Source organism: Cyprinodon tularosa, unplaced genomic scaffold (assembly GCF_016077235.1).
Source record: "Cyprinodon tularosa strain WSP-4 unplaced genomic scaffold, ASM1607723v1 ctg314, whole genome shotgun sequence".
NCBI classification, from domain to species: Eukaryota; Metazoa; Chordata; class Actinopteri; order Cyprinodontiformes; family Cyprinodontidae; genus Cyprinodon; species Cyprinodon tularosa.
In genome coordinates, this window is record NW_024039024.1 from 1266003 (window position 1) to 1274593 (window position 8591).

General features: G+C 36.8%; 1 protein-coding gene across 1 annotated transcript; it reads left to right on the forward strand.

Annotated features, from left to right (window-relative positions):
- Window positions 1-66: 66 nt before the first annotated feature.
- Window positions 67-7121, forward strand: tmx2a (thioredoxin-related transmembrane protein 2a). The gene is made up of 8 exons (XM_038292590.1): window positions 67-329; window positions 451-511; window positions 758-871; window positions 2270-2346; window positions 3911-4017; window positions 6212-6277; window positions 6384-6513; window positions 6638-7121. The coding sequence occupies exons 1-8, from the start codon at window positions 141-143 to the stop codon at window positions 6794-6796; spliced, it is 903 nt and encodes a 300-aa protein (XP_038148518.1). The 5' UTR covers window positions 67-140; the 3' UTR covers window positions 6797-7121.
- Window positions 7122-8591: the final 1470 nt, after the last annotated feature.

Below are 8591 nucleotides of genomic sequence, written 5' to 3' on the forward strand. Positions count from 1 at the left end.
TGTACCCAAAAAGCGCGAAAAAAAAAGAAAAAAAAAAAAGAGTTGTGCTGTGCGCGCATGCGCAGTGTAACCCACGCTTCTCAGCTGTCTTTTCATTTCACCCCTGTAGTGTGTCCTGGTGGACTGTCTCCTCTAACAGCATGGGGTTAATAACGGGAGTGCTCGCCCTTTTGTATCATCTACCTCAGATTTACAAATGGCTACTGAAACCTTACTATATCGTGTCGTTTCTAATGACCGTCGCCTTCTTGGTGGTAAGAAAGACTCCTGGACTGTGCGAGCACCTGGCGACCGACCGGGAGGACGGCAACTCCTGTGACTTCGACTGGGTGAGCATGCTGGGAGAGGAGGGGGTGGTGCTGCATGCAGGGCTGCTCTCTGATAAGATAATAACTTATTAAATATTTATGAGATTGTTTATAAATGTGTTTTTGTTTGTATGTTTTACAGAGAGAAGTTGAGATACTGATGTTTCTGAGTGCAATAGTGATGATGAAGAATAGAAGAGCCAGTAAGTCCAACTCTTATTGTTTGTCTTTAATGTGACATAGAAATGTTCTGTGAATACAAAGTTAATTGTTGTTTGATAGTTTAGATAAGAGAGCAGGACACATCCAGGAAGTCATTCCCTGAAATCCTGCCTTTATTGTGTAAACATTATAGGTGCAGAGTAATCCCACCCTCATTTGACCTTGCTCAGAAGTCTGAAGGTTTTCCCCTACATGCTTAAGTTAATGATTCTTCTTTTCTTTTTCAGTAACCTTGGAGCAGCACATAGGGAACTTGTTCATGTTCAGCAAAGTGGCCAATGTAATCCTCTTCTTCAGGCTGGACATTCGGCTGGGCATCCTCTACCTCGCTCTGTGTGTAGGTCAGTCATTCCTTAGGGTTCCACAGATCAGCACTGCAATCAGTATTTAATTCAACTTTATTGATCTCACATTGGAGAAATGTACCTCTGTATTTAACCCATCCATTTGAGGAGCGGTGGGCTGCCATCGGGGGGGCTCAAACTCAGATCATCAGGATTCAAAGCTCTAAGCCCTAACCACACAGTGTATTGAACAGTGTGAATTCATAAAGCCATGGATGAACACATGTTCTCTTTGCTGCTCCTAAAGCATCCACACTGGGACAGAGAATTTAATTAATAAATAAAAAAGAAACTTTGGTGAAATGGACCCCAAATTCATCCAGTTCTACTGACCAACAAAGTACCGAAGTGTGCAGCATAAGCTATAGGTTTTCTAGTTTCCTTTTAAATAATATAAGATAAGATATAAGATTGGCTCAATAGTCAAAAGAAGGTACCAAAAGGAGAAAAAAAGGTGCATGGGGTGTATATATATATATATATATATATATATATATATATATATATATATATATATATATATATATATATACACCCCATGCACCTTATATATATATACACACACACACACACTGGGTTGAGAAAAAAAGGCAATGAGGCAGAGATTTAAGGTGATATGTACATTTAAGGTGACTTACTGTATACATGTACGGATTTGGCATTGTTTGGTACCAGGTAAAGAACAACAGTGGGGTAATGAGATAACTATAACAGCTGAGTTTTCTTATTTAACAGGATTATTGCACAGGGTATTAAATAGTTATTGCACATTCGTTATTGCAGTTATAGTGCAGCATTGTAAAGTCTGATGGCAGCAGGGATGAATGACCTGCGGTAGCGCTCCTTTTTAAAAACAGGGTGTAAAAGTCTTTAAATACATTTAGTGGAAATTTACTGAAATGTACTTTCATACATTTAATTAACATGCAAATTAAAACTATAAAGGTTTAAACTCTATCTTCAATAGAGTGCTTTTATTGTCCTAATATTATAAATATACCTTATGCTTTCTATAAGTCAACAGTCAAGATTTCTTTGCAACAAAACCTCCCGATAGCTTTGATGTAAAACAAACGATTGTTTTAAAGCATCATCTTGATTATGGGGGAGGATCTATGAAGCTATAGTGTTAGACATCTTTACCTGAGGTAGCAATAGATGGGAGTTTTTGGAAAACTGCTTTTAAATGTTTGTTAATATTGTTATTACTTCCAGGCTTTCCTGATTACTTCCCATCTCTAACAACTAATGCAAAAAATGTATTGTCCTTGCATTTGTATTATTTGAATCATCTTGAATTTCATATAAAATAATCTAATTAATTCAAGCGTCTGCCTTTAATACTCAAATTAGTATTTACATCTGTTTTCTTTATATTTCCTTCTTTGTCTGTAGCATTTGTCATGACGTGCAAGCCTCCTCTCTACATGGGCCCAGAGTACATAAAGTACTTCAGCGACAAAACCATAGATGTAAGTTCTTCTTGTTTTTAATCTAATAAATCATGTTTATACTAGAGGTGAAGCAATGCCTCCACTGGCCGATAGTTTGGGGGTATGTAGTAGAAATGAATTGGATAAATTACCCAGTTTGACAATGTTATTTATATGTTGGTAGTGCCTTTTAAATTCTTTAATACAATAGAATAAACAGTCACATTTAAACTAGTTGGACTTTAAAGTTGGTAGTTTTAGTGATTTAAAGTAGATTGTAGTTCATTTTAATTGGTATTTATGAATCTAATGTTGTTGACTTTTCTTTACGGTAATTGTCGTAAAAGATGGAGCGGGATTAGAGACTGAGAGGATACATTCAGCAGCCATGTCTTAAGATCCAAGTGAAGTGCATTTATTAGCGCTCCGTCCATTGTCAGTGTTTAGTTTGATTTGTTGCCAATTATTATTTTTTGTTGTTTTGTTTAAATTAAGATTTCTGTAACCAGAGGTCGGTAAAGTACCCAAACATTGTACTTAAGAGTAGCAGTACACCATATTTAACTCAAGTGAAAATAAATTACTCCAGAGAAAAAAAGTATTTGGTAAAAATGATACCCAAGTACTAAGTAAATGATTTACAGTACTTACCATGAGCATAACAACTGATTGAATATTTTCCAAAATTATATGAAACTGTACCAAATATTAAGTGATATCCATATTGTGATATTTAAAATAATAAGACACAATGATTACACAATTAAAATTTAGGTGGAATGAATACTCTTCAAAATACATTCAACTTATAAAACCTACAAAATCAACAGCTTGTAAGAAAAGGTTACATTACCATAAACTGTTTACTGTATTTTAACGCTATTTCTTGCATATTTGTATAACACAAGCTTGTTTGGTTCAAGTGAAGAAACTAAAATGCAGTATCCAGGAATTTTAATTAAAAGTGTGGTTTTCACGAATTTTTGAAAAGACCCGCCCTCTCCACTTTAAAAAAAAAAAACACAACCCTGTACCCGCTCCTGAGAGAGAACACCTATTAAACGCGTGCAAGAGCGTGCACGAGCCCATTTCTCCTCGTGCACGCTCTGTTTAAAGTTGCTGTTTGCATCACTCATACAAGCTTACTTTCCAAAAGATTTCCACTGGTAAGTGAACATATCACCAGAATGATTGACATTTAGGAGGACGGCTTATTTTGATGATCCACTCGGAAAATGAACATCCTCCACTATACCTTTAAGACGAGGCCTATTGTATATTTTTACTCAAGTAAAAGTACAATGCTGTAAAACTAATCCTAATATTTTCAGTAAGTTACTGAAGTAAATTGAACTAGTTTCTACCAATGTCAGTTTGTAACATTTGTTCTCGTGTAATTTTTATTAGGTCCCAAAAATATCAGCTATTAGTTAAACTGTTAAAGTCAAAATAATTTCCATAGGCCTTAAAAAACCTGTATATGTCAATTTCTAGTTTAAACGTTGAATAATAGAGCAGTGAAAATGAATTAATTGAATGCAATACATTAAGTATTTCATTTCACATTGGTGGTCTTCTTGTACCAAATCTGTGTCATCATCAGGAGGAGCTGCAGAGGGATGGTCGCATTACCTGGCTTGTTGAGTTCTACGCCAACTGGTCCTCTGACTGCCAGTCCTTCGCTCCCATCTTTGCCAACCTTTCTCTGAAGTGAGCGATTTGTTCTTTATTTGGAGTCTGAGAGCCGCCTAGATTTCTCTGAATGTCTTGAAGGAAAATAGATCAGTAAAAGAAATTGCTGAGTCTTCTGAATTGAATAACTTTTAAGTGCAGGTGGATTTGCTCACAAAGCATTTGGTTACAATTAGAAATATTAAGGCAGGCAGAGGAAATACAGGTGCTGGTCATAAAATTAGAATATCATGAAAAAGTAGATTGATTTCAGTAATTCCATTTAAAAAGTGAAACTTGTATATTATATTCATACATTACATACAAACTCATATATTTCAGATGTTTATTTTGTTTAATTTTGATGATTACAAATGACAACAAATGAAAATCTCAAATTCATCATATCAGAAAATTAGAATATTGTGAAAAGGTTCAAAATTGATGGCCCCTGGTGCCACACTCTAATCAGCTAATTAACTCAAACCACCTGCAAAAGCCTTTAAATGGTCTTTCAGTCTAGTTCTATAGGCTACACAATCATGGGGAAGACTGCTGACTTGACAGTTGTCCAAAAGACGACCATCGACACCTTGCACAAGGAGGGCAAGACACAAAAGGTCATCGCTAAAGAGGCTGGCTGTTCACAGAGCTCAGTGTCCAAGCACATTAATAGAGAGGCGAAGGGAAGGAAAAGATGTGGTCGAAAAAAGTGTACAAGCAAGAGAGATAACCGCACCCTGGAGAGGATTGTGAAACAAAACCCATTCAAAAATGTGGGGGAGATTCACAAAGAGTGGACTGCAGCTGGAGTGAGTGCTTCAAGAACCACCACACACAGACGTATGAAAGACATGGGTTTCTGCTGTCGCATTCCTTGTGTCAAGCCACTCTTGAACCACAGACAGCGTCAGAAGCGTCTTGCCTGGGCTAAAGAGAAACAGAACTGGACTGCTGGTGAGTGGTCCAAAGTCATGTTCTCTGATGAAAGTAAATTTTGCATTTCCTTTGGAAATCAAGGTCCCAGAGTCTGGAGGAAAAGAAGAGAGGCACTTCATCCACGTTGCTTGAAGTCCAGTGTAAAGTTTCCACAGTCAGTGATGGTTTGGGGTGCCATGTCATCTGCTGGTGTTGGTCCATTGTGTTTTCTGAGGTCCAGGGTCAACGCAGCCACATACCAGGAAGTTTTAGAGCACTTCATGCTTCCTGCAGCTGACCAACTTTTTGGAGATGCAGATTTCATTTTCCAACAGGACTTGGCACCTGCACACAGTGCCAAAGCTACCAGTACCTGGTTGAAGGACCATGGTATCCCTGTTCTTAATTGGCCAGCAAACTCTCCTGACCTTAACCCCATAGAAAATCTATGGGGTATTGTGAAGAAGAAGATGCAATACACCAGACCCAACAATTCAGAAGAGCTAAAAGCCACTATTAGAGCAACCTGGGCTATCATAACACCTGAGCAGTGCCACAGACTGATCGACTCCATGCCACGCCGCATTGCTGCAGTAATACAGGCCAAAGGAGGCCCAACTAAATACTGAGTGCTGTACATGCTCATACTTTTCATGTTCATACTTTTCAGTTGGCCAACATTTCTATAAATCCTTTGTTTTTATTGGTCTTCAGTAATATTCTAATTTTCTGATATGATGAATTTGAGATTTTCATTTGTTGTCATTTGTAATCATCAAAATTAAACAAAATAAACATCTGAAATATATGAGTTTGTATGTAATGTATGAATATAATATACAAGTTTCACTTTTTAAATGGAATTACTGAAATCAATCTACTTTTTCATGATATTCTAATTTTATGACCAGCACCTGTACACTGAACTAAAAATATCTTTTGTTTTGATCCAGCTGCAGCTTCCATGGTCTGTACTGCTGATACTCACAGCTTCTCATACATGTCCTCTTGGTGGTGTATAAATGTATCATGAATGACACTTTAGCTTCCCTATTGTAACACAAGTATGGATTCGTTCATGAATCTATATTTTGTATCTTTTTCTTCCATCCTTACAGTTTAAATATTTTAAAATAGTCGTGTGACTTTATGCAGCCAATCAAGTCTCTTTTTTTTTTATTATTAAACACCACCTGACCTTAAGAGGAAATCCATTAAGGAGGCAGGCATAGCGGTTTTTCATTCTAGATATGTGGTGTTGAACCTTTTATCCAATGAATGTCAATTACCTTGTTTTTATTTTTGTTTATTTTAGATACAATTGTGCTGGGCTCCGGTTTGGGAAGGTGGACATTGGTCGGTATGGAGAGGTTTCTCAAAGGTGATTTATTTATTTTTTTGTATTTACTCAAATTTTTTAATTATCAACTTAATGCTACAATATGAATTCTGGGACTTGGTCTTCTTCTTTTTTTTTTAATAAACAGGTACAAGGTAAGCACATCTCCTCTGGCTAAGCAGCTGCCATCTCTGCTGCTTTTTCAAGGAGGACGGGAAGTTATGAGACGTCCAATGGTGGACAACAAGGGCAGAGCTGTGTCTTGGACCTTTAATGAGGTTTGTCTGTTCTGCTTTATCTAATACATTATCTTTACTGTGTTAATTCTTTTTTTTTTTTTTTTTTTTTAAACTCACTAAAGTGAAACAGCTTTATAACTAGAACATTCACTCTCCCCTCCAGGAGAACATTATTCGAGAATTCAACCTGAATGAGCTTTTCCAAAAGTCCAAGAAGCTGAACAAAAAGCAGAACCATCCTCAGACAGAAGAGGGCAGCGAAGAGCTTCATCAGGAATCCAATGGAGCGGAAGAGCCAACAGAAAGCAAGAAAGACCAGTGAGGAGATACAGGATCAGAGCAAGTTTTGTGTGGCATTTTGTTTAAAATTCAGACAATTATGGCTCTTTCAGTCTCAGACAGTCCAAAAAAAAAAAATCCACAAAGCTGAAATATGGAGCAAGTCTTAATGCAACACATGTAACTGTACCAAAACCAAGCAAAAGTAAAGGGATGTTAATTTATTTAAGTTTTTTTAGGGTTTTTGTAAAGAATGGCGGCATAATTTCATAGTTGCATGTCAACGTTTGCTACCTGTGTTTGTGAAACTGCCTGTTTACTTTTGTGTCGGATTACAAAACCAAAATAAAATTACTGTATTAAAAAAAGACTCAATTAAAAAAAAATTAAACAGTTTGACCTTTTATTCTGAGAAGACATCTTCTTAAAAATTCTTTATAAGGCCATTTTGGAAATGTATCTCATATACTGACTACAGCTATTTGTGAAACTCATTCCATCCGTCACAACCATCGATAACAATATGCAATCTCTCAAAGTACTTCCTATGTGCCCACGTTTTCATAGTCCTTCAGTGGCCGTAGTCTTTGTCTGCTGCACTGGGAAGTAACGCAGGTTTGTGCCATCAGTGATGTTGGTTTTTGTCACCCACAGGTGAAGTGGGTTGGAACTGACGATCACAAAAGAATGCACAGAAGTGAAGCAATTGGTGTGACCGAAAATAAACTGAAAGAAAAAAAAAACTAAAACACATGCATGCTAAAGTTATAGCCTGGTTGGGTTGGAAACTCACAACACATTTGTTTGGGTCTGTTACTCATGTGCTTACAGCATTCATCTCCCCTCTACAGATGTGCCACATTCACAAAGCTTTGACATTCTACTGCAAACACTACGTGGGTCTTTAACAAAAGAAAAACCAAAAAAAAAGGGTACAAAGTCTGCAATGCCCAGACCAGAACAAGCTTCTCCCTTTGTCTAAGATCTGTTCTCAACATGGCAGAGGGTGAACAATAAATGGTCAAAATAAACGAGCCAATCAAATAGATTTAGGACACTTTACTTTTCAATAGGGAAAAAAGAAAACTTGATTCACCATTAGGCATGGGCTGGTCAAAGTTTACAAGAATTTCAGCTGCTGAAGTTTCCATCGTCCTCACAGTTTAAAATCCATAGAAAATATGCCAGGATAGAAACATGATGTACTGTTTTCTCTGTTTTAGGCCCTTCCAGTCCTCTGCTGCGCCCTGCTTGTCAGCTGGCTGAAAGGCCATAAAATGTTACTCAGCTTTCTGGAATGGATACAATATACTATTTGGGGACATTTTACCTTAAAAAGAAATTGAGAGGGAACAAAAAAAAAGTTGGCTAGCTAAGAAGGGTACATCTTTAAAGCAGCTGAAATGTGGCTAGCTACTAGAAAAGTTAGCATAAATAAATTATATTAGCTCCAAGTATTAAACTATAAAGAGAACATGGAGAAAATAAGCCATGTTCTCCATCAAATGCAAATATAAAAGAAGGCAGATATATACACAATGCCAATTTAATCAAGCCCTTAGCCTAATTTCTTCTAACTTAGAATATAATTGAAGAGTCCCAGATTATGGCGATGTCAAGGAGGCCTTTAAAACACGGACTTGGAGCTAATCACCAGACATAAATCGGAAAATTACTGTATAAAACAACTCAAAAGCAATTTTAAGAATGGGTTATTGTAAAGATTTGCTGGACTGCAGCAAAGGTTTTCCCTTCATTTTTTAGAAGAGTAAATAATTTTTAGGATGTTGTATGTTATTGTGTAAATAAAAACTGCTTTTCTTTTCTAATGAGGCATT

Coding starts and splice junctions, on each gene's coding strand:
- tmx2a (XM_038292590.1), top strand. CDS start 141: ATGGGGTTAATAACGGGAGTGCTCGCCCTTTTGTATCATCTACCTCAG. Junction 4,018..6,211: donor TTTGCCAACCTTTCTCTGAA/GTGAGCGATTTG, acceptor TGTTTATTTTAG/ATACAATTGTGCTGGGCTCC. Junction 6,278..6,383: donor TATGGAGAGGTTTCTCAAAG/GTGATTTATTTA, acceptor TTTAATAAACAG/GTACAAGGTAAGCACATCTC.